Source organism: Pyrus communis, chromosome 15, assembly GCF_041283825.1.
Source record: "Pyrus communis isolate YQ-2024b chromosome 15, ASM4128382v1, whole genome shotgun sequence".
In the NCBI taxonomy this organism is placed as follows: Eukaryota; Viridiplantae; Streptophyta; class Magnoliopsida; order Rosales; family Rosaceae; genus Pyrus; species Pyrus communis.
The window spans coordinates 13,456,239-13,482,860 of NC_142579.1; the positions used below are offsets into that span (position 1 = coordinate 13,456,239).

The following is a 26,622-nucleotide window of genomic DNA, read 5'->3' on the forward strand; positions in this document are numbered from 1 at the left end:
TCACAGTGGTGCCTCGTGGGGGTGGTGTCGCTCCACTCATTATTGTGTTGAGCCTCGTAAATCGGCGTGGTCCAAATTATTGAATGTTGGAAGTTCCATTCGTTGTGGTTTTCAAATTTCTAGTCATCGTATTTTTCTTTTACGTTTTATCAAAGAATTTTTATAAACAAAAATTCCAAGAATAAGAACGTACGAAAAATATACAAATAAACAAGAAAACGACAAATCTTGAATGCAAGAGTCTTCTTCGAGCGTGTGAATCAAGACTCTCAACGAAAGCACCAATTTGTGGATGCAAATTTCCGCTTTCTTCTTCTTGGACGAAAATGCACTTGCAAAACAATTAACACCTAAGATCAAGGCCAAGAGCCTCATGCTCCCATGATGAATAAGGGGGCTTTGGCCGAACAATCTCCGATGCCAAAGTTAGAATTTGAGGGAAAAGTGTTTAGAGAAATTTAGAGAATTTTAGAAGAGAATTGGACTTAGGTTTTTGGAGAGAATGAGGCTATATATAGGGGTGTAGCCGGTCCTATTTGGAGAAATGGGGACTGGGCACTTATGGTGATTTTTGGCTTTAATTGGAAGATATTATGTAAAATAATATTTTACAATCAATTAGAAAATTAATCAATTAATTTAGGAATTTGATCAATTAATTTTGGTAATTAATCCCAATTTGAAATGGATAATTGGAAGTTACCTTGTGGGTGAGGATTTGATGAGGAGTGATGAGAAGGTTTAAAAGAATACCATTTCGATCACTTTTGACGTTGATTGAGCCATTATTGTCTACTGCTTGTGCGTGGGAGTTCCGGTGTGCTTCAAGGGTAATTTTGTTTTTTTACCCAAAGATCCACGTGTCGCCTCCATATTTTTCTTGATTATTTTTTGCTCCACAACAAGAATAGTAGATTGCAACTCATTCAACATAATTGAACTAAAAATTTAGCACAATTCTAAGTAATTCCTATCAAGCTAATTAGTAAAAATAAATAAATAAAAAAATAAATAACTAAATCGCACAATGCATGTCTTACAATTAAAAAAAAAAAACATGAATCCAGCTTGAACCGCTCAATTCCTATGAGTTGAGATTCCAAATTTAAATTAAGAACAGTAAGCAATTCAAATAAAATAATTTACAACTACCTTTATGTGCTTTTGCAATTCTAATGAAATGCATTTTTAATTTACTCTCGTAGTCTTCTTGAAAACCACAAGACTATAGGGGTTGCCGTTTTCAAAATTCGAACTTAAAATATCTCACTTACATATAAAAGGGAATACAACTAGAGTGTAGAATTAAGTGACATTAAAACTGACACACCCTGATCGAGATCAGGGCATGCTGGCTGTCACGTGAGAGTGACGTAACCATGTGCACTGTGCGGAAGCTAAGAAATAATAATAATAGTACGAATAAATACAAACCTAGCTATACACAAAGTAAATGATAAACATGTGCAAGCGTAAATGTGATAAATAATATTCAGAGTATAAAAGACCTAGTGCAGTTAGGGGAACAAACACTAAATAAACACACCCAAAGGTGGTCCTACACTGGTGATAATCTGTCAGATATGCCGAGAATCCAATGGGGAGTCACCAAAAGTGTTATCCAAACTAGAACCTGGAGGGGGCGCAAAACAGAAAGTGTGAGTGGGCAAAAACAAAGTTTTTCAAATCATTTCAATATCAAAAGTACTAACCCCTTGTTGTAAAACCTATATAGCTTCCCAGAAAATAGAATATGCACATATATACATAAACATGCTCAGAAATATGCCTTGTCGAATGTTTCTAAACAAATGCAAGTACTCAGGTAATGTCAATCAATGCCATGTAATCTGTCAGTCGGAGTCACCTAACGTGACCTGTACGGCTGAATCTAGAGCTCAAATCGCAAACTCACTAACTATACTTGCACACAAGTCGGAACCACCTAAAGTGGTCTGTACGACATGACTGGGTGTAAATAAATATGCTCAAGTGCTACGATCACGTGAAGACTGGGCGAATAATTGCGGGTCACCTACGAGTCGGAACCACCTATAGTGGTCTGTACGACAGGACTGTGCACCTAACTTGGATCCAAGATGAGCGTGTGGTGCAGGAAATGAACATCACGTGAAGGACTGTGCCCTACTCTGGGTGGAAGCACTAACACCGAGGGTGCAGGTTATGAGCTCTCTATGCATCGAAAATCACTACTAAACATAAAAATAAACCATAACTTACCTGGCACTTACCTATGCGTCCGCAGCACCAAACATATATATATGCAACTAATAATGCATAATTAAACGGGCAAACATAATGCATGGCATATAAAACATATAGCCGCTTTATTTCACTTTCTAGGAAAAACACAAGTATATAGGTATATACGGAAAACCAAAAACCCACTCACTGGTATGTAGAAGGGTTGTAACCCCCTTGCCTCGAGTGACTGCGCTCGTCCTCGGGATAGGTCTCACCTATATGCGAAACAACTATACAAACGTTAATTTTACAGCACATAACCAACATTACGAAATAACTTCTCATACAATGCTCAAATGGGGTGTATGAATACACCAACTTGATCTACTCAACCTCACGAACATCCCCATATTTTTAAAATAATTTTCTGACACCGCCCGCGTCGGGCAAGGCACGGCCACACGCGTCGCCCACGCGCATGCACGCGCCTGGCACACTGACGGCATCAATTAACACTGTCAGGAATATTCCGTTAAGTCTAACAGATTTCATTAACACCGTTAGGAATATTCCGTCGTCTTCTCCGGCCAAACTCCGGCGCCATTGCCGTCTTCGAAAAACCGGGAAAATTTCCAAACTTCTTATCTCACTCATTTTTCACCCAAATTTCACGAAATTGGTACCAAAATGAACCTTACAACTAGAGGAACAAATCCTTACCACTTTCAAGCACTAAAACCAACAGAATCTCGCCGGGAAACTCCACCAAATTCAGCCAAATCTACAACTCACGATCCCGACGTCCAAAACCTTCAAACGAACTACGTCGAGCCTCCTAAGGACCTTACCAAGCTTCCTACAAGCTTGAAATTCCCAAAAACACATGAATTTACGTGTGCATGAACAGTACCCCGAATTGAGCATCTCGGGTTCGACGTGAAAATGAAGGTTCCCTTACCTGAAGCATAAGCAATTACCCTACTATGCTGCATTAACACACATCCCAGACCATTCAAAGAAGCATCACTATAAACCTCGAAATCACTACTAACGTCCGGGAGTGCCAAAACAGGTGCATGAGTGAGACAATACTTCAACTGCTGGAAACTCTGCTCACAATTAACATCCCACTTAGATTTAACATCTTTCCTTGTTAACCTCGTCAGTGGCAAAGCAATCACAGAAAAATCCTTAACAAACCGTCGATAATACCCTGCTAAACCAAGGAAACTCCTCACCTCAGTGACGGTTCGCGGTTGCTCCCACATCTCCACAGCTGCCACCTTCTGAGGATCCACCAAGATACCTTGAGTAGAAATAACGTGCCCCAAAAATGCAACTTGATCTAACCAAAACTAGCACTTGCTAAACTTAGCATACAGTTGGTGTTCCCTCAACCTTTTTAACACCAAGGTAAGATGTCGAACATGCTTCGATTTAGATTTAGAGTACACCAGAATGTCGTCAATGAAGACAATAACAAACCTATCCAAATATGGCTGGAATACTCGGTTCATCAAATCCATAAAACCAGCTGGTTCATTCGTCAATCCAAAAGCCATAACCAGAAACTCGTAATGACCATAACGAGTTCTGAAAGCCGTCTGAGGGACATCCTCCTTACTGATCTTCAACTAATAATATCCAGACCTCATGTCAATTTTGAAGGATACATAGGCACCTCGAAGCTGATCAAACAAATCGTCAATACGCAGCAATGGATAACGGTTTTTAATCGTTACCCGATTCAATTGTCGGTAATCAATACATAGCCTCAAAGTTCCGTCTTTCTTTCTTACAAACAACACTGGAGCTCCCCAAGGTGAAGTACTAGGCTGAATAAAACCCTTATCCACTAATTCCTGCAACTGAACTTTCAATTCCCTCAACTCAGCAGGAGCCATACGATAAGGAGTCAAAGATATAGGATTAGTACCTGGAAGCAAGTCAATGGTGAACTCCACGTCTCGGTCTGGCGGCAAACCAGGTAAATCCTCAGGGAAAACATCAGGAAAATGCCTGACTACCCTTACATCCTCCACACTACAAGGAGCAGCATCGTCCAATACCACATGAGCTAAGTATCCCTGGCAACCTTTCGATAACAACCTTTTCCCTCGCATAGCAGAAATAACGCCATATCTCACCCCACTCTGTTCGCCCACAAAAGTAACCACAGGTAATCTAAGACGATGGAAGGTAACTATTTTCCCATAACAATCAATATATGCACGATTGAAATGCAACCAATCCGTGCCCAAAATCACATCAAAGTCAACAATATCCAACGGGATAAGATCAGCTGGCATAATAACATCCTCCACCATCACTGGACATCCTGGGTACACACAATCAACAATACATCTCTCCCCTCTAGGCATAGCAAACTCTAAATCATACCCTAGATGTGTAGGGTGAGGTTGCGTCACTTGAGAGCAAATGTATGAGAAATCACAGAATATGTAGCACCATAGTCAATTAATACTCTAGCAAAATAACCAAGGATATTTAACATATCCATGATCAGATCTGTATTATTCTGAGCATCCTACAGAGAGATATTATGAATACGCCCCTACGTCTGCTGCCGTCCACCACGACTCTGTGCATTACACCTTTGACTGGGCTGACCAGACTGTCTCGAAGATCCCGCACTACTCGCAGTGATCTCCCCCTGCTGAAGCTGTCCTCCTTGTTACCACTGAGACCCACCGGCTGGAACTAAAGGATACGGCATATAGTCACCAGAATACTGGGGATAACCACCCTGAGAATATGGATCACGGGGATATGGATACGGTCCTGGGGCATACGGAATTGCATCACCCTGATAGTGATAAGCACCACCACGGCCCGACTGTCCATAACTACCAGGGCCAGAAATCTGCTAGATCGGCGCAAGTAGCAGCAAGAAAGACTGCTGGGGCCTCTGTTGACTCTGGGGACAATTTGCAGCCCGATGTCCCATCTGCCCACAAGTGAAGCTACCACCCTTGCCTCTCCTGCACTATAAAAAATGTCGATTATTACACCTGCGGCAAACCGGAGCCCTTCCTTTACCAGCATCACCCTACCTCTGGCATCTAGCATCACCAGCAAATCTACCACCGCGACCCTGACTAGTGGCACTAAAACCACTGCTAGAAGAACTAGAACTGATTTCACCCCGCTTAAAGCTCTGGGTTTTGCGAGGTCCGAGCGATGCTTGACCCTTGCCCTTGTCATCTTTCCTCTGGTTACTATCTTTTTCTTCCTCCTCACTCTTACTCTGCATGTTCTCGGAATCCTCAATCCTCGACAAAATCTCATAGAACTCCTGGTAGGTGTCACAAGGGGTAGTGGTCGCCATCGAACGCCACTTCTTATTAGTACCTAAATGGAAACGACGAAGCATCTCTGCTGGATTGCCAGCAACATCCGGATGATAGCGAGACAGATCAGTAAACCTCCAATAATACTCATTCGCCGTCAACTTCCCTTGCCTAAACTCAGTGAATTCCTGCTTTTTGCGATCTACATACTCAGGATGCACAAACCTTCTCCTGAACAGCTATCTGAATACCTCCCAATCAGTCCTCTCCTCTGGGGATAAACGACTAACCTCCTGCTCCCACCAGGATGCAGAATCCTTACCCAAAAACCAAGATGTCGTCTTAACCCATTTCTCAACAAGGGGATTCCCCTGATTATGTAGAACACGAAAGGTCTTCTCAATATGTTCTAGCCACCGCTTTGCTTCCTCAAAACCCTCGTGGCCCTCAAATTTATCCAGCTTCAGATTGTACATAGTCTCCAGATGAGTCTTCTGGGGAGGGCGGAGCGCTGACAGAATAGCTGTAGCGATAGCTTCGCCCAGCTGAGTTACATCGGGGAAACTAGGCTCAGCAGAGCGACGTGGTTCCCTACGAGGCGGCATAGTTCTGACAGAAGACACCAAAACCATTAGAATACTCACAAAAGTACAGGACTGCCAAACCTATGCTCTGATACCAAACTGACACACACCGACCGAGATCAGGGCATGCTGGCCGTCATGTGAAAGTGACGTAACCATGTGCACTGTGCGGAAGCTAAGAAATAATAATAATAGTACGAATAAATACAAACCTAGCTATACACAAAGTAAATGATAAACATGTGAAAGCGTAAGTATGATAAATAATGTTTAGAGCATAAAAGACCTAGTGCAGTCTAGGGGAAGAAACACTAAATAAACACAACCAAAGGTGGTCCTACACTGGTGATAATCTGTCATATATGCCGAGAATCCTCTGGGGAGCCACCAAAAGTGCTATCCAAACTAGAACCTAGAAGGGCGCAAAACAAAAAACGTGAGTGGGCAAAAACAAAGCTTTTCAAATCATTTCAATATCAAAAGTACTAACCCCTCGCCGTAAAACCTGTATAGTTTTCCAGAAAATAGAATATGCACATATATACATAAACATGCTCAGAAATATGCCATGTCAAATGTTTCTAAACAAATGCAAGTACTCAGGTAATGTCAATCAATGCCACGTAATCTGTCAGCCGGAGTCACCTAACGTGACCTGTACAGCTGAATCTAGAACTTAAATCCCCAACTCACTAACTATACCTGCACACGAGTTGAAACTACCTAAAGTGGTCTGTACGACAGGACTGGGTGTAAATAAATACGCTCAAGTGCTACGATCACGTGAAGACAGGGCGAATAATCGCGGGTCACCTACGAGTCGGAACCACCTATAGTGGTCTGTACGATAGGACTGTGCACCTAACTTGGATCCAAGATGAGCGTGTGGTGTGGGAGGTGAACATCACGTGAAGGACTGTGCCCTACTCTGGGCAGAAGCACTAACACCGGGGGTGCAGGTTATGAGCTCTCTATGCATCGCAAATCATTACTAAACATAAACATAAACCATAACTTACCTGGCACTTACCTGTACGTCTGCAGCACCAAACATATATATATGCAACTAATAATGCATAATTAAATGGGCAAACATAATGCATGGCATATAAAACATATAGACGCTTCATTTCACTTTCTGGGGAACACACAAGTATATAGGTATATACAGAAAACCAAAAGCCCACTCACTGGTATGTAGAAGGGTCGTAACCCTCTTGCCTCGAGTGACTGCGCTCGTCCTCGGGATAGGTCTCACCTATATGCGAAACAACTATACAAACGTTAATTTTAAAGAACATAACCAACATTACGAAATAACTTCTCATACAATGCTGAAATGGGGTGTATGAATACACCAATGTGATCTACTCAACCTCACGAACATCCCCATATTTTTAAAATAATTTTCTGACATCGCACGTGCCGGCCAAGGCACGGCCACGCACGCCGCCCACGCGCAGGCACGTGCCTGGCACACTGACGGCGTCAGTTAACGCCGTTAGGAATATTCCGTTAAGTCTAACAGATTCCGTTAACGCCGTTAAAAATATTCCGTTGTCTTCTCCGGCCAAACTCCGGCGCCGTCGTTGTCGCCGGAAAACCGAGAAAATTTCCAAACTTCGTATCTCACTCGTTTTTCACCCAAATTTCACGAAATTGGTACCAAAATGAAGCTTACAACTAGAGGAACAAATCCTTACTACTTTCAAGCACTAAAACCAACGGAATCTCGCCGGTAAAACTCCACCAAATTCGGCCAAATCTGCAACTCACGATCCCAACGTCCAAAACCTTTAAACGAACCACCCTGAGCCTCCTAAGGACCTCACCAAGCTTCCTACAAGCTTGAAATTCCCAAAAACACATGAATTTACGTGTGCATGAACAGTACCCCGAATTGAGCATCTCGGGTTCGACGTGAAAATGAAGGTTCCTTTACCTGAAATGGGTATGGTTGAACTCATAAGGACCTCACGAGCACAAATATGTAGTTTTCTTCCTTGATCCTTGATGTTTTCGAGCACAATGGGTCTTGTCCGTGCAAATGGAGAAAAAGGGAAAAAGAGAGACAGATACGGGACAGGGAAAGGATGAGGGTGAGTGTGGGTGTGTGTGTGTGGTCCAAAACAGCCAACCAAAACCCCCAAAATAACCACACAATGAAACAAAAAAATACTAGGGGCAAAACCGTCATTTCGCCCCTACGGTATGAAAAGTTCGGGACGGGCTGTTACAAAAACAATATATTAAGGTAAAAATAGCCACTTAGTACTACGGTCTAATGATATTCCTTTTCACTTGTAAGTTAGAGGTCTTTGGTTCTATTTTCGTCAAAGACGAATTTGAACCATATTATTACTAGTCCATTGTGAGACTTAACCTACTTCCCCACCGCTTAATGTAGATAATATCGTTGGTTAAAAAAAAAAAAAAGTAAAACTAGTCATCAAATTGCACAATATCGCTCTCAAAGAGTAAAATTGGATGTTTGCTATCAAGTGGTGTTCGAATAAAACATAATTGGGCGGGTCGAACAACAGTCTAGTTCAGGCTCAAATTTTGGAATTTTGGACTTGAGCCGTGGCCCATTTTACCGCCTTGGTCCGATTTAGACGTTTTCTAAAATATAGCCCAACAAAAAAATTGAAAGCATACACGAGACCGGAGCAACATCCTCTTCTTCGTCCTCCTCCTCTTCCTGCGTACTCGTTCTCCCATGTATGTCTCCTTCTCTTTGATCGTGTTCTCTTGTTTCTCTTCGTAATTTCTATGATTTTTTCATTACTCTTCTGTTTTATCTCATCAATTTGTTAGGGTTTTGTATTCCTCGCTGAATCTACGGATTAGGGTTTTAATTTTTTATTATCGCCGAACTAGGGCTTTTTTCCAGTTTAAATCGATTATCTTCAACCGAAATTATCACTGCTTAAGCGTTGCTTGCTGTTGAAATTCAGGTTTTTCTGTTTCAATTTCCATCTATGTATTTGGGTGATGTTGCTTTACCATATTTCCCTCTGAATTTTGCTTAATTTTCATTAGTCTCTTAATTGGTCGTAAAATTTTCAAATTTTTTGGGCTAAAATTTTGTCTTTTTGTCTTTCTCTTACCAGTTTGTAATCGAGATTAAGAAATTTGCTTGGTAGGAGTTGAAAGAGCGAAGGATATAGAGTTTTCTGCTGGTACGTTGAGTCTTTTACGCCCGGGTGTTTATAAAGCGCAAAAATGTCGGTAACAGCAGGTGTAAGCGATACTGTTATTGCAGTAAGGGATAAGCTCAGAGGTAAAATTGGGCAAACTAAGGTTAAAAGGTATTGGCCTGGAAAAGCTCCGGAGTGGGCAGATGATGCCGACGAAGATGGGGAGTTTAAGATGTCCAAGGCAGCTGCTTTTCCCACTCATGATTCTGACGTTGTTAGGAAAGATGATCCTAGACTGCGTCGTTTGGCTGAGAGCAGGATAGATAATCGCGAGGATGTTAGAGCTGACCATAGGCGTATTCGGCAAGCTGAGATTGTTTCAACAATTGAAGAGGAGGCCAGGAGGCAGGAAGGGTTGGAAGCAGAGGAAGAGGATGCAGATGCCCAGGAAGAAAGAAGAAGAAAGATTAGGGAGAGGTTGCTTCAGAGGGAGCAAGAAGAAGAAGAACTACTTCCCTCCGAAGATGAGGAAGAGGTACAGGAAGAGGAGGAAGAGGAATCTGAGTATGACACTGACTCGGACGAAGAGCTTACTGGTATGGTGATGCTAAAGCCTGTCTTTGTTCCCAAGTCGGAGAGAGATACTATTGCTGAGCGTGAGCGACTTGAGGCCGAAGAACGGGCCCTTGAGGAATCAAGGAAGAAGAAATTGGAGGAAAGGAAGAGAGAGACAAAGCAGATTGTGGTTGAGGAGATTCGGAAGGATGAAGAGATTCAGAAGGGTTTGGAATTGGAAGCAAATATTGAAGATATTGATACTGATGATGAACTAAACGAGGCAGAGGAGTATGAAGCTTGGAAGGCAAGAGAGATTGCCCGAATCAAAAGGGATAGAGAGGATAGGGAAGCAATGTTAAAGGAAAAGGAAGAGATTGAAAGGGTCAGAAACATGACAGAGGAAGAGAGGAGGGAGTGGGAGAGAAAGAATCCAAGACCTGCACCACGACCAAAGCAGAAGTGGAGGTTCATGCAGAAATATTACCACAAAGGTGCTTTCTTCCAGTCAGAAGCTGATGACTATGCGGCAACGGCTGGAACAGATGGAATTTATGCACGTGATGTCTCTTCCCCTACTGGAGAAGACAAGATGGACAAAACGATATTGCCCAAGGTCATGCAGGTCAAACATTTTGGTCGTAGTGGAAGGACGAAATGGACCCATCTTGTCAATGAGGATACCACTGATTGGAACAATCCGTAAGTTCGATTTCCTTACTGAATTTTCCATGTTTTTTAACCACTTTCTTATATGCGCTAACTTCATTGGATACGGCAAGAACTACTGTATTACTTGTTTTCTAATGGTAGCACCTTAAGCACTGTTATGTTTTTTGTTTTCTTAAGGACGTGTTATGTTTTTATCATCTCCCCTACACTTTATTTGAAATGAATTAAGGACTGAAGGGCTGAATGGTCAATAAAACCTTTAGATATCATTGGTTAGAGCGTAGATTAGTAAAATATGAATGTATACATGGGGAACTTCATGAGCTTTAGTCTTGTATATCGGCTCAGATAGTTAGATATAATCATCAACTAATCGGTAATTTCTTCGAAAAGAATAATATATGCATGCAACGCATTAGGGTATCAAAAAGAATATTAGCTCTGGTTGTTGAGAATATCACGGTTAAGAATGGGAAAAACAAGAACAAACTCCAGAAATCGAAAAACAAATAAACAAGATAAATAACACCAAGAATTTACGGGGTTCGGCAATATGTGCCTACGTCCATGGGATAGCAACAACAATCTTTCACTATATCAATAATGAGTACAACCAATAATCTTGCCAAATCTCTAGAACTAGGAATTGACGAAAAACCTGAAAGAACAAGAACAAGAAATATACTATCTCTTTTCTTTTCTCATGCACACACTTTACAATATTCTCTCACTCTGATCCCTAGAGTGGTATACAATTTATTGTTGTGCTCCCTCCAATTCAAAACTAGTACAATAGCCCTTTTATATAGACATAATAAAGGTCTTCTTCAATAAGGATTGTTAATCCTAATTGGAAACTAGTTATGAATCCTACTCCAATTGAGAAACTAACTCTAATTGGGTAAACAACTCCAATTGGGAAAACAATTTAATCCTCTAAGACTATTAATTCCGAATAGACTTAGGACAACTTATCATGGGCTGGAAAAAACCCAACAATCCCCCCCCCCCCAAAAAGACGATGAGGAAGGTATACCAAACAAAAATAGGATTGCTCCTCTTGACCAAACTCCCATTGATCGAACTTCTCATGACCAGACTCCCCTTGATCGAACTACCCATAATCAAGCTCCCCTTGATCGAACTACTCATTAACCAAGACCCTCTTGATTAGACTTCTCTTAACCAGGCTCCCCCTGATCGCAATACCCATGACCAGACTCCATGTGATCGAACATCTCATCTTCATTGGCAAAGGCAATCATAGACTTCTTTGCCAGAAAACATCTCTTATCTTCATCTTGGTCCAATTAGCATCAGACATACTTGCTGGCTTGCTCTTAATACCTTCAATTGGCTCATGGAGATCTTTACAATAAAGCATGTCCTCCATTCTTGATTTCCACGTAACCCAATTGGAGCGGGTGAGTTTCATCATAATTGCACCCTCCATTCTAAACGGATATCACCCAAACCAGGCTCTGATACCACTTGTTGAGAATATCACGTTTAAGAATGGAAAAAACAAGAACAAACTCCAGAAATCGAAAAACAAATAACCAAGATAAATAACACCAAGAATTTACGTGGTTTGGCAATATGTGCCTACGTCCACGGGATAGCAACAACAATCTTTCCCTATATTAATAATGAGTACAACCAATAATCTTGCCAAATCTCTAGAACTAGGAATTGACGAAAAACTATCTCTTTTCTTTTCTCTCGCACACACTTTACAATATTCTCTCACTTTGATCCCTAGAGTGGTATACAATTTATTGTTGTGCTCCCTCCAATTCAAAACTAGTACACTAGCCCCTTTATATAGACATAATAAAGGTCTTCTTCAATAAGGATTATTATTCCTAATTGGAAACTAGTTATGAATCCTACTCCAATTGAGAAACTAACTCCAATTGGGTAAACAACTCCAATTGGGAAAACAACTCCAATTGGGAAAACAATTTAATCCTCTAAGACTATTAATTCCCAATAGACTTAGGACAACTTATCATGGGCTGGAAAAAACCCAACAATCCCCCCCCCCCCCCCCCCCCCCCCCAAAAAGACGATGAGGAAGGTATACCAAACAAAAATAGGATTGCTCCTCTTGACCAAACTCCCATTGATCGAACTTCTCATGACCAGACTCCCCTTGATCGAACTACCCATAATCAAGCTCCCCTTGATCGAACTACTCATTAACCAAGACCCTCTTGATTAGACTTCTCTTAACCAGGCTCCCCCTGATCGCAATACCCATGACCAGACTCCATGTGATCGAACATCTCATCTTCATTGGCAAAGGCAATCATAGACTTCTTTGCCAGAAAACATCTCTTATCTTCATCTTGGTCCAATTAGCATCAGACATACTTGCTGGCTTGCTCTTAATACCTTCAATTGGCTCATGGAGATCTTTACAATAAAGCATGTCCTCCATTCTTGATTTCCACGTAACCCAATTGGAGCGGGTGAGTTTCATCATAATTGCACCCTCCATTCTAAACGGATATCACCCAAACCAGGCTCTGATACCACTTGTTGAGAATATCACGTTTAAGAATGGAAAAAACAAGAACAAACTCCAGAAATCGAAAAACAAATAACCAAGATAAATAACACCAAGAATTTACGTGGTTTGGCAATATGTGCCTACGTCCACGGGATAGCAACAACAATCTTTCCCTATATTAATAATGAGTACAACCAATAATCTTGCCAAATCTCTAGAACTAGGAATTGACGAAAAACTATCTCTTTTCTTTTCTCTCGCACACACTTTACAATATTCTCTCACTTTGATCCCTAGAGTGGTATACAATTTATTGTTGTGCTCCCTCCAATTCAAAACTAGTACACTAGCCCCTTTATATAGACATAATAAAGGTCTTCTTCAATAAGGATTATTATTCCTAATTGGAAACTAGTTATGAATCCTACTCCAATTGAGAAACTAACTCCAATTGGGTAAACAACTCCAATTGGGAAAACAACTCCAATTGGGAAAACAATTTAATCCTCTAAGACTATTAATTCCCAATAGACTTAGGACAACTTATCATGGGCTGGAAAAAACCCAACACTGGTAATATTCCAGAACATATTAATTTGACTCTTCCATTGGTTCGCTTCCATAGTTCTCTGAAAATAACTACTTTGTAAGATTTTAAAATTGGTCAAGATTGCAATGAATACAAGCCTTGTATGATTTTTTCCTGCTCATATGCGAAGCTTGAGTGAACTTGGAATGAGTCTGAGACACCGTTAGTTGACATGTTTAGGGGTGCTGTAGTACTGCAAATTTATCAAATCTTTCCCTTGGAATGATCCTTGGAATTTTAGTAAGTGATCTCATGATCCAGATCTCTGTTTACTTCCTTTCCCTTCCTCTTGTGTCCTACATAATTATATCTGCATCTCTTACAACTCCGTGACTCCAAATATGCATTGAGTGAGCAAGGATCCTTAAGCTGTAAATGGAATAACGGAAAGGTAAAATAGATTGGATTATGTTGAAGTCAAATATTTAGGATATTTAAGCTAAGTTTTTTACATGGTATATAAAAACTAGGTTGATACTGTTATGGTCATATAGATACTTTAAAGTTTTGACCCAAAACATTTGATGCTTAGCCTTTAAAAAACTTACATTTTCTGCATATAGTCCAATGTCCTAGTGAATAAGGGTGTTAGGTTTCCACCCATGCGTCCCGGTTTCGAAACATCCCCCCTCCTAAATTATTGTAATAGTTTCGAACCCTACCCCATCCCCTTAATAATAATAATAATTTTAAATAAAAAAAATCGTTATGGTCATATTGTGGTTGTTACTTAAGATGGGTGCATGTTCGTAGTAGTATTCTTTTATTTTTGGTGGTTGTGTCACCTGGGTTTCTTTGTATTTGAAGTTTCAAAGAGGGGAAACTGTCAGTTGTTATGCATCAATTGAATTGTTTTTTTGTTTTTTTTTTGTTTTCTTTATTTTTTGAGGGAGAACAAAAGTTGAGATGTAAGCAAACAGAGTCTCATGCATTTTCTATTTATTTTCTGTATTATCACAAATGCTGGTCCTGCTGCTTGTTTTATTTTATTGTCGACAAAAATATTCACTAAATTGCTTCCTCATCAAGCACCTTTGCTGCTTGTTTTATTTTATTGTCGACAAAAATATTCACTAAATTGCTTCCTCATCAAGCACCTTTGTACTGCTTTCTGTATTTCAGGTGGACATACAACGATCCTCTTCGGGCAAAGTATAATGCTAAAATGGCAGGAATGAATGCACCTATTTCAAAACCCAAAGGAAGCAAGAAATTGAAGGACTGGGAGTCTCGTTGATTTCTAACTGCTGTGAGTCATGTGCAAGAAACTAGGTTATCTGTTCCATCCCATGTTTTCATGGACGGCAAGTTTGTGGGAGAATATTACGCTCTCAAATGTATTCGTAAGTTTTTAGAAGGCCATTTTAAAGGGAATACATTTCTTTGTCTGCTGTCTGCTGTCTGCTAGAGATACTGTTTTAAAAGCCATGTTGTTCCTTGATTTGTTAGCTTCACTACTCGGCAGTTCTCCTGCCATGAAAACAAAAGCTTCAAACTTTTCTTCTTCTTTCTTGCTCCTTGTCTCCTTAGACTGTTTTTTTGTTTGTTGAAAGATACTCTCTATTTTTCTGCAACTACTATTCCATCAAGATCCCCTGCCACAAAAAGAAAAGAAAAAATTAATATTAGATTCCCATTAGAACAGAAGCTGATGAAGAATATTAGTCTCCTTTCAAGACCAATCATCCAAATTCATCGAAGAAAAAAACAACCCAAAATATTTTGATCAGATGAAAAAAAGAAATATATGGAAGCTATAGCATTGGAGAGAATAGTGAGAGAGAGAGAGAGAGAGAGAGAGAGAGAGAGAGAGAGAAAGAGGGGCTTACAGGTGAAGTGGTTGAGGAACAGCAGTGGACGTTTTTGGTGGATGGTGGAGGAGGGAGGAGGGGGAGGGAGAAGTGTGGAGGTATCTATGCCGTCTCCTTTTGTCCTCTGCAATGAATGATCATTTCATCCAACTGCTGTCCCAGAATGACGGTGTCTTTGGGTGCTGCACATTCTTTTGCCCCAACTCAATTGTCATAGGCATCACCTGCAATTGCAATTGTAAATTCTACTCCATTCATTTTGTTTACAAAATTTTGTCTACAAATTTAGTCTAGCAGTACTCCTTGAGTAGACTATTTCCGACTACCTCTAAAAGAGCAAGCACCTACGATTAACCTTGGGTACCAGTGGGGCACCTTGCCAAATGCTTTCTGACGATCAAATTAGTAAGTAGCATTGAGACATTAAACAGTGGGCAGGAGAATAATGTATTTTTACAAAAGGGTTACCAGAATTATGGCCTTGTTGCATACCCTTTCCGCGAACCATTCAACCCTTTTATTCTAGTTTGATGTAAATTTGTAGGGTATATAGGTGGTATGCCAAGAGTCCAACTGAACCCCAATAAACCTATGTGTGCTAAAATTTTTTAGCGGGACGGGAAAAATTTTCCTTTCCCAATTTAGTTTCCTATTCTTATTTTAATTTAATTCTCCTAATCATATTTAATTTAAATATTAAATAATATAGGAATAGTTTAATTAATTTTCTTGTAGGAATAGCTTTCCTACAAGATGGGGAATTCCAATCAAAATCCAATTTTAATTCTTCTCCTAAATAATTTAGAATAATCTTGAGAATCAAATACTCAGATTTTTATGGAATTAAATCCAAATAAAATTTCAAGAATCTTAATCTAATTAAGTTTACTCTTTCCAAGTCATAACTGGAAAGATCTTCCCTATATGGCAATTAGAATTTTAATTGGAATGGGCCCTTAAAATATAGCCGAAAAATACAACAGCCCCTGGAGGGGTTGCCACGCCCTAGTGTCCTTCTTGACTCTCATTCAACGAATAACGCATTTTTGTCCATTAATAATGGATTTGATATAACATCCCATATCATCCAGGGAAGTAGATCCTATAAGTCTTATATGTATATTCCCATTTGTACCTAGCATGAGGCCTTTTGGGAGCTCACTGGCTTCGGGTTTCGTAGGAACTCCAAAGTTAAGCGAGTATGGGACGAGAGCATTCCCAGAATAGGTGACCCACTCATGAATGCAAGCAATCAACATAACGGAGAGATAAATCAGTCGCTCTTTCCATTGTGCAAGCAAGATTGGTTGGATTAGCCCACTTTTTTTGTTGGGCATATATTTACTTGTGCGGCTTTCTTGATTGCCTCTACATCGGGCAATTTGGAACAATTTATATTAAATCAACCTTCACCAATTTTATCATTCGACATCATTCTATCGTGTGTGACCTTGTAGGTTCCAACTAAAGATGGCAATGGATAACTTGATTAATCTAATTTTACACAATTAGAAATAATTATAATTCTACTTTTTAACAATATCCACAAACTGAATGGTAACATCTAGCAATGGCTTTCGGCTACACAAATTAGTTATAATATGTTTGAATTCATATAACAAATATTTAGAACCATAGTTATGGTTTCAATGTAATTCAGTTCCCATGTCTACAATATTGCGATTGTAGATTTTAAACCATGGAACATTTGTCAGACTCTAAGCATGAATATGATTGCCTTGATGTATCTCTTGTACATTGCTTTGACCAAATATTTCGGCGATAGATCGTCAAGGGGCTACTAAAATATCAACCTCCATGATTACCTAGATAGTGACATATTCCTTGTTGTGAATTCATGTACATGATCCTAAAACACTACAGGGTTCTGCAATCGTTTGAGAACTTTGAGGCGAGACCAGAGATCACATTCATCAACAACTTAGAAGTGTAGTATGCTTGACAAGTAAGTAACCTTCCAACATACACTTCTATGGTTGATCAATGTTCAATGAACTTGATCTCATATATGAGCAGCTTTATGTCTATTCTATGTCACTACATGCTTAGTCTGAGACTCACTACTGAATATGACATAAGCCGGCCTTTGCAGATGTTTGATAGTCCATTCGATCATCTTATGGCTAGGAACATAGTTAGGAAGATTTGTAAAGTACATACATCAAGATTGGAACATCTTTGCAATCCCGTCCTTACAACTTAAGTTATTCTTTGGACCATTCTAATCAATAACGAACTGTCCTAATACGTTATTAGGTCACATGCAGAATTGACAAATATTCTCACTTGTCATTTTGTTGTCGATGACTCGACATTGGGTTGCCATGAATAACCAATTACATGTTGCCATGTCAATTTCTTTTCAAGCATACTCCAATAATCTCCTACTTGCATGAAAGATGATTGGCGTGCACGACAAACCTATTATTACGAACCTTGTTCTAGCTATATGCATCAATCACTCATTGAACAATGGAATTCCACCATGCTCATTTTGATTATCACCTCTGATGAAGGCTTATGCTCATATCTCACTTAGATATGAACTAGAAGATAGTAGGAACAACTTCATGAAACCCATAAATTCTTATGGCTTGATCTATCGTCGCATCAAGTCTGCAGTTAAAGGAAATGCTCTTGATTGGTTAAGACCTTCAAATTCAACAATTGAATTTTGGAACCTGCTTAAGCACCCGCCTAATTTTTAAATGGAGGAGGGATTACTGAAGAGAATCAAAAAAGAAATCTTTATTGGGTTGTAACTCCTATTTTTTAATGAAGAGAATGAATCTTTTTACCAAAAGATTAGAAAAAAATGGGTTTAGACTTCCTGCTGGAATGATTTGGAAGATCCAAAATAAAAAATAGTGGTATTCGCTAGCAACAACGTAATGGAGGCAGTCAATCAATATGGATTGATCCGAAACTTTAGCATGGGCTCATGAATGCAGGAAATCAACATAATGGAGAGATAAATCAGTGGCTCTTTCCATTGTTGACACACCCCGACCTCAACCAAGGCATGCTGGCCTATCACATCCTGGACGGAGGCGGATCACTTCCTGGGCCCGCTCCACCACCGTAGCACGATATTGTCCACTTTGGGCTTACCATTCCCTCACGGTTTTGTTTTTGGGAACTCACGAGCAACTTCCCAGTGGGTCACCCATCATGGGATTGCTCTAGCCCCCCTTCTCGCTTAACTTCAGAGTTCCTACGGAACCCGAAGCCAGTGAGCTCCCAAAAGACCTCGTGCTAGGTAGAGATGGGAATATACATTTAAGGATCACTCCCCTGGGCGATGTGGGATGTCACATGGCCGTCACGTGAGGGTGACGTAGCCATGTTAGTTGTGGGGAAGTGGTAATGATATGAAAATGAAAATAAATAAAAACCACTAGTTATCTTGCCATAGATTAGCCTATAAGTACGAATGAAAGTGATTAGAGTAAAGACACACACAACCAGAGCATAGGTATCGAAGTGCAGTCCAGAAGACTAAGTAATAATTATACAGATCATAAAAGAAACCCTACACTGGTGGATGTCTGTCAGAACCGTCGTGAAGTCCTCGTGAGCCACTGACACGAACTTCTATCTAGAACCTAGAGGGGCGCAAAACAGAAAGTGTGAGTGGGAAAAAAACAAAACTTTCAAAACCATTTATCTTTTCAAATGTAATAACCCCTCGCTGTAAAATCCGTATAAGTTTCCCAGAAAATAATACTGTAAACATATATGAAAACTATACTCAAGAATAACCAAACCATGTGTATGCCATGACAATTATCTCAACCATGAATAAGTAAGCCAGGTGAATTGCACTAATATAAAGTGACATCTCAGCCAGAATCATCTAACATGACATGTACGGCTGAATCAATAACTCAACAATCAAATCAAATCCTGCACATGAGTCAGAACCACTTATGTGGTCTGTACGACATGCTAGGTGTAAATAAGTACGCTCAAGTGCTACAATCACGTGAAGGTTGTGCGAAGTATCGCAAGTCACCTACAAGTTATAACCACCTAATGTGGTATGTACAACAGGCTAACACCTGCCTTGGATCCAAGATGAGTGTGTGGTGCAGGAGGTGAACGATCACGTGAAGGATAGGCCCTATCCTCAGACGGAGCACTAACACCGAGGTGCAGGATATAATTCACTAAAAGCAACTCATCATAATCATACACACTACCTTCCTAACCATCACTATATACTCATCTGAAGCTTACCTGAGTGTCCATGGCGTCGAGCAGTAATATGCACAGCTATATTATAACATATACTAATATATAATGCATACGACATGGTATTTAAAACGTTAAAATGATTTAAACAGTTTTTGGGAAACATGAGGCGTATATATGTATATATGTAAAACCAAAAAGCCCACTCACTAGTATGTAGCCGGGTTGTAACCCCCAAGTCTCGTATGGCTGCGCTCGTCCTCTGGAAACGTCTCACCTATATGTGAAACAACTACTTTAATGTTATTTTTAAGCACATAACCATCACTAAGAAATAACTTCTCATACGTTGCTCAATTAGGGTGTTTGAGTATTTCATCGTGGCCTACTCAACACCACGAGCATTACCATATTTTTAGAATCATTTACCGACGTCCCACGCGCCCCTACACGTCGGCCAAGGCACGGCCATACGGGCTGGCCACGTTCTGGCACGTGTCTGGCACACAGACGGATTCCCAACGGCGTTAGGAAATATTCCATTAAATATCAATATTACCTTATGCCGTTAGTGTATTCCATCAAAGTTGACGAAATAGTCCTTGTCTTCTCCAATGGTTCGCTGGATTTCGACGCCAGCCACCGCTGCACTCGCCGGCTTCTGGACAAACTTTAAACTTTAATATCTTAGCCATTTTTCAACCAAATTTCACGAATTTTATATCAAATTGAAGGCCTGAACTAGAAGAACACAATCTTACCTTTCAAAGGTTCTAAAATCAACGGAATATGGTCAGAAAATCTTTCGACCGTCCGTCTAAACCTACAACTTGATAAACCTGAGTATTTCGACGTCAAAACTACTTTAAAATTGTTCCAACGTACTAGAAAAGTTAGAAAAATACCTTCTTAGGTCTCAAAACTAACTAAAACCTTCGCGATTGCATTGGAGAATTTCACACTCCTCACTGAAGCTCGGGTATCTCGAGTTCCGCAAATCCTCTCCTTCAACCAAGGATACAACATGAATTGTGAAGTCGAGGGAAGCATGATAATGTTATCTTTACACTCGATCTGTGAGTGTGTGAAGATGTTTGAAGGTTAGAGGGTTTGGTTGTACGGTCGTGAAGAAAGTTCGAGAAAAGAAGAGAGAAACGGGAAGAAGGGCACGTGTGTATGGCTCATGGAATTGCCTCAAATCTTATTAGGCTGCAAATTTAGGCTAACCATTTGGTCCAAAAACAACCCTAGAATTTTAATTGGACCCAAGAAAGTAGGAGGTGAAGTAATTAGTCCATTTCTTTAGCTTGCTTATGCATCCACCACACATCATTACAAAGGCAAAATCGTCATTTCCACACTTTCGAAGGTAAAATATATTATAATTCGGGACAGGTTGTCACAACCTACCCCTTTTTGGAAAATTTCATCCTCGAAATTTCATACATTAACATAACAACTACTAATATCCATAAAACAAGCATGGATACATATCTCGCATACGATCCTCTGTCTCCCAGGTGGCTTTTTCCACCAAGTGGTTTCTCCACAAAACCTTCACCATGCGCATAGTTTTGTTCCTCGGAACTTTATCCTTTCAATCCAAAATCGTCACTGGCTCCTCATCATAAGTTAAATCTAGATTAATTTCTAATGGTTGAGGAGGTATCACGTGTGACGGATCAGAAACATAATGGTGAAGCATAGAGACATGAAAGACATCGTGCACCTTTGACAACTCCGGAGGCAACTCAAGTCTGTAAGCAACTTCACCGACCCGCTCGATGATCTGGTACGGTCCGATATATAAAGGACTTTAACTTACCTTTCATACCAAACTGTACAACACCTTTCCATAGGGATAACTTCAAAAATACCCAATCTCTCACATTATACACTCTATATGTGGCGTGTCTGTCAGCAAGGCTTTTTTATGATCATGGGCCGCTTTCAGGTTAGATTTTATTACCTGAATATTCTAAGTAGTCTGGTCCACAATCTCTGGGCCCACTAATACCCTATCACCAACTTCTAACCAACAAAGAGGGGTACGACAAGATTTACGATAGAGTGCCTCGAAAGGTGACATCTGGATGCTAGAATGGTAGTTATTGTTATAAGCAAACTCCATCAAATCCAAACACTTATGCCAAATGTCGCCAAACGTCACCAAACTGTAGTAGTGAAGATCACAGCATATCCTCTAATGTCTAGATAATCCTCTCAGATTGTTCGTTAGTCTGGGGGTGATATGCTGTACTATAAAGCAATCTCGAACCAAGTGCCTCCTAAAATGCCACCCAAAACTTAGAAGTAAACCTAGGATCCCGATTAGAAATGATACTAATCAGAATCCCGTGGTATTTAATAACCTTCGATATAAATAACTCGGCTAATCGGCTTAGGGAATAGTTCTCCCGAACTGGTATGAAGTGTGCTGACTTAGTAAGATGATCTACTATCACCTAAATGCCATCATAACCATTCCGTGTACGAGGAAGCTTGTACAAGAAATCCATAGTAATGTTTTCCCATTTCCACTGGGGAACGGGAAGTGGCTACATCAACCCAAAAGGTCTCTTCCTTTTAGCTTTAACCTGCTGGCAAATTGCACATCTACTCACATACTCGACAATCTTCCTTTTCATGCCAGGCCAATAGTAGAAAGGCCAAATAGTATGATACATTTTAGTACTTCCAGGATGCATTGCATAAGCTAAAACATGTGACATACCATCCGTTTCTCCTGCATAAGCATACCATCCGATTCTTGCACTTTGAGATCATTCTTTTTCCCATGTGACATTGCCTAAATTAACTCCTAAATTTCTTTATCATTCATCTGAGCCTCGAGTACACAATCAATCAAAATTGGTCTGACCTGAAAGTTAGCAAGTAAAGCTTCCTCCTGATCTTCCACCCCTAATTTCACTCCAATGTACCTCAATTCCGCGAGAAGAGGAGCACAACAAGCATATAAAACATTAACTCAACCTTGGGATTTTCTGCTAAGCACGTCTGCCACTACATTTGCACGACCAGGGTGATACTCAATAGTGCAATCATAATCGCTGAGCAACTCTATCCACCTCCATTGTCGGAGATTAAGATCTCTCTGGGTGAAAAGATACTAAAGACTCTTATGATCTGTAAAGATCTTACACTTTTCTCCATATAAATAATGCCTCCAAATCTTCAAGGCAAAGATAATGGCTGCTAACTCAAGATCATGCGTTGGATAGTTCATCTCACGAGGCTTCAACTGTCGCAAAGCATAAGCAATCATCCTATCATGCTGCATCAACACACAACCTAACCCATTCAAGGAAGCATCACTATAAATCTTAAAATTACCACCGTCATTTGGGAGTGCCAAAACAAGTGTATGAGTGAGACAATACTTAAGTTGCTGGAAACTCCGTTCACAATTATCGTCCCACTCGAATTTAATATCTTTCCTTATCAACTTCGTTAGTGGTAAAACTATAACTGAAAAATCTTTAACAAACCGTCTATAATAACCTGCCAAGCCCAAAAAACTCCGTACTTCAGTGACGGTTCGTGGTTGCTCCCAATTTTCAACGGCAGCTACTTTCTAAGGGCTTACCTGAATTCCCTGGGCCGATATTACATGCCCCAAAAATGCCACTTGATCTAACCAACATTGGCATTTGCTAAATTTAGCATACAATTGGTGTTCCCTCAATTTCTTCAAAACCGAAGTGAGATGTCGAACACATTCTACCTTAGACTTGGAATACACCAAAATATCATCAATGAAATGATAACAAACGTGTCGAGGTATGGCTTGAATACCCGATTCATTAAATCCATAAAAGTTGCAGGTGCATTAGTTATTCCAAATGACATCACGAGGAACTCGTAATGACAGTACCGAGTCTTAAAAGCCGTCTTAGGAACATCTTCACTTCTAATTTTTAAATGATAATACCCAGACCTCAAATGAATCTTTGAAAACAAGCAAACACCTCGAAGCTGATCAAATAAATCATCTATACGCTGTAACGAATAACGGTTTTTAATTGTTACCCGATTCAGCTGTCGACAATCAATACACAGCCTGAAAGTCTCGTCTTTTTTCCTGAAAAATAAAACTGGAGCTCCCCAAGGTGAAGTACTAGGATGAATAAAACCTTTATCAACCAATTCCTGCAACTGGGCTTTCAATTCCCTCAACTCAGCAGGAGCCATTCGGTACGGAGTTAGGAAGATAGGATCAATTCCTGGAAGTAAATCAATGGTGAACTCGACTTCTCTGTCTGGTTGTAATCCGGGAAAATCCTCACGAAACACATCAGGGAAATGTCTAACTACTCGAACATCATCTACTCGAACATGAGTATCATCATTCAATACTACGTAAGGCAAATGCCCCTGACAACCTTTCCTCAACAACTTTCTAGCTCTCACGGCAGAGATAATGTCATGTCTCAGTCCACCTCGCTCGCCCATGAATGTAACCACAGGCAAGCTTGGACGAAGGAAAGTAACCGTTTTCTCATAACAATCCAACTGAGCACGATTGTAGTGTAACCAATCTATGCCCAGAATCACATGAAAATCAACAATATCTAGTGGAACGAGATTAGCTGGCAACACGACATCTTCCACTAAAATAAGGCATGCTTGATATACCCAGCTAACATAACATGTCTCACCTCTAGGCATCGAAAACTTTAACTCGTAACCGAGATGTGTGGGCTGTGGTTATGTCGTCTGAGCAAACGTATGAGAAATAATTGAATGTGTAGCCCCAGAATCAATTAATACTCTAGCAAAATAGCCAAGAATATTTAACATACCCATAATCAGATTGGGATTGTTTTGAGCATCCTGCAGAGTAATATAATGAACAGGGCCTTGTGTATGCTATCGTTCTCCACGACCTCTATTACCTTGGTTTCCACGTCTCTGTGTACCTCATCCCTGACTAGGCTGGTTAAGCTACCTCTATGACCCGGCACTGCTGGAAGCAACTTCAACATTCTGGGATGGTCCCCCAGAATACCACTATGATCTACCAGCTGGATATGGCGGATATGGTGCGTAACCTCCTTAATACTGAACGTAACCACTCTGCTGATACGGATCGTGTGGGTACTGATACGGTTCTCCAGAATATAGGGCTATATCTCCCTGATAATGATATGTTACACCATAACCCGTCTGGTTATAACCACTAGCCCCTGGAATCTGTTGGATAGGAACTGGTGATGGCAAGGCAGATGGTTGGGATTTCTGCTGGTTATATGGGCACTGAATAGCCCGATGTTCCATCTGGCCACAAGTAAAACATCCTTTGTTACCTTGCCTGCACTTCCCAAAATGTCGACTGTTACATCTACGGCAAAATGGACCACCAAAACTACTAGAACCTCTTTGTCCCTGAAAGCAGAAACCACCTAAACAGCCGCCTCTCCGCGGTGCAGTGGCACTCAAACCCCCACTAGAAGAACTATAACTAGTACTACCTCTCTTAAAACTCTGCGTCTTGCGAGGTCCCAGAGATGACTGACCTTTATCTTTATTATCATTTTTCTTTTGGCTATTATCTTTTTCTTCCTGTACATCACTGTCATTGGGCATATTTTCAGAATCCTCTATTCTCAGTAAAATCTCATAAAACTCCTGGTATGTGGTGCAGGGAATCGTGGTCACCATAGAACGCCATTTCTTTCTAGTACCCAACTTAAATCGTCGAAGCATCTCTACAGGATTCTCAGCAACCTCTGGACAATATCGAGACAAATCAGTAAACTTTCGATAATACTCATTAACTGACATCTTCCCTTGCCTTAAATGCGTAAATTCTTGCTTCTTACTGTCTATATACGATGGGCGTACAAATCTCTTCTAAAATAACTGCTTAAAAATCTCCTAGTCTGCAACTTCCACTAGTGTCAATTGAAAAGATTCCTGCCTCCACTAGGATGCAGGCTCCACACCTAAAATCCAGGTAGTTGTCTCAACCCACCTATGCTCAGGGAAATTTCCCTACCTCTGCATCACTTGATAAGTTTTCTCGACATTATTGAGCCAACGCTCAGCTCCCTTGGGCCCCTCAGTACCAATAAAGTTACTTAACTTCAAATTATATACTATCACGAAAGGAAGACCAAATATCATTAGCAATAGCTTCCCTAAGTTAAGTAATATCGGGGAAATTAGACTCAAATGAAGTGCGGGGCTCTCTATAAGGCAACATAGTTCTAACATAAGACATCACATAATTAGAATACTCACAAAATATGTAGGACTGCCAAACCTAGGCTCTGATACCAACTGACACACCCCGACCTTAATTGAGGCATGATGGCCGTCACGTGAGGGTGACATAACCATGTGCGCTGTGCGGAAGTGGTAATGATATGAAAATGCAAATAAATAAAAACCAGTAGTTATCTTACCTTAGATTAGCCTATAAGTACGAATGAAAGTGATTAGAGTAAAGACACACACAACCAAAGCATAGGTATCGAAGTGCAGTCCAGAAGACTAAGTAATAATTATACATATCATAAAAGAAACCCTACACTGGTGGATGTCTGTCAGAACAGCCGTGAAGTCCTCGTGAGCCACTGACACGAACTTCTATTGAGAACCTAGAGGGGCGCAAAACAGAAAGTGTGAGTGGGAAAAAAACAAAACTTTCAAAACCATTTATCTTTTCAAATGTAAAAACCCCTTGTTGTAAAACCCGTATAAGTTTCCCAGAAAATAATACTATAAACATATATGAAAACTATACTCAAGAATAACCAAACCATGTGTATGCCATGACAATTATCTCAACCATGAATAAGTAAGCCAGGTGAATTGCACTAATATAAAGTCACATCTCAGCCGGAGTCACCTAACGTGACCTGTATGGCTGAATCAATAATTCAACAATCAAATCAAATCCTACACACGAGTCATAACCACCTATGTGGTCTGTACAATAGGCTAGGTGTAAATAAGTACGCTCAAGTGCTACGATCATGTGAAGGTTGTGTGAAGTATTG

At 40.3% G+C, this 26,622-nt stretch overlaps 1 protein-coding gene across 2 annotated transcripts; it reads left to right on the forward strand.

Moving 5' to 3' along the window:
* Positions 1–8,724: 8,724 nt before the first annotated feature.
* LOC137737863 (uncharacterized) lies at positions 8,725–15,078 on the forward strand. 2 transcript variants are annotated; one of them, XM_068477435.2, is made up of 3 exons: positions 8,725–8,821; positions 9,214–10,497; positions 14,694–15,078. In XM_068477435.2, the coding sequence occupies exons 2-3, from the start codon at positions 9,326–9,328 to the stop codon at positions 14,806–14,808; spliced, it is 1,287 nt and encodes a 428-aa protein (XP_068333536.1). In that variant the 5' UTR covers positions 8,725–8,821; positions 9,214–9,325; the 3' UTR covers positions 14,809–15,078. The 2 variants fall into 2 exon arrangements, with proteins under 2 accessions (XP_068333536.1, XP_068333544.1); XM_068477443.2 differs by having other exon boundaries at positions 8,759–9,057.
* Positions 15,079–26,622: the final 11,544 nt, after the last annotated feature.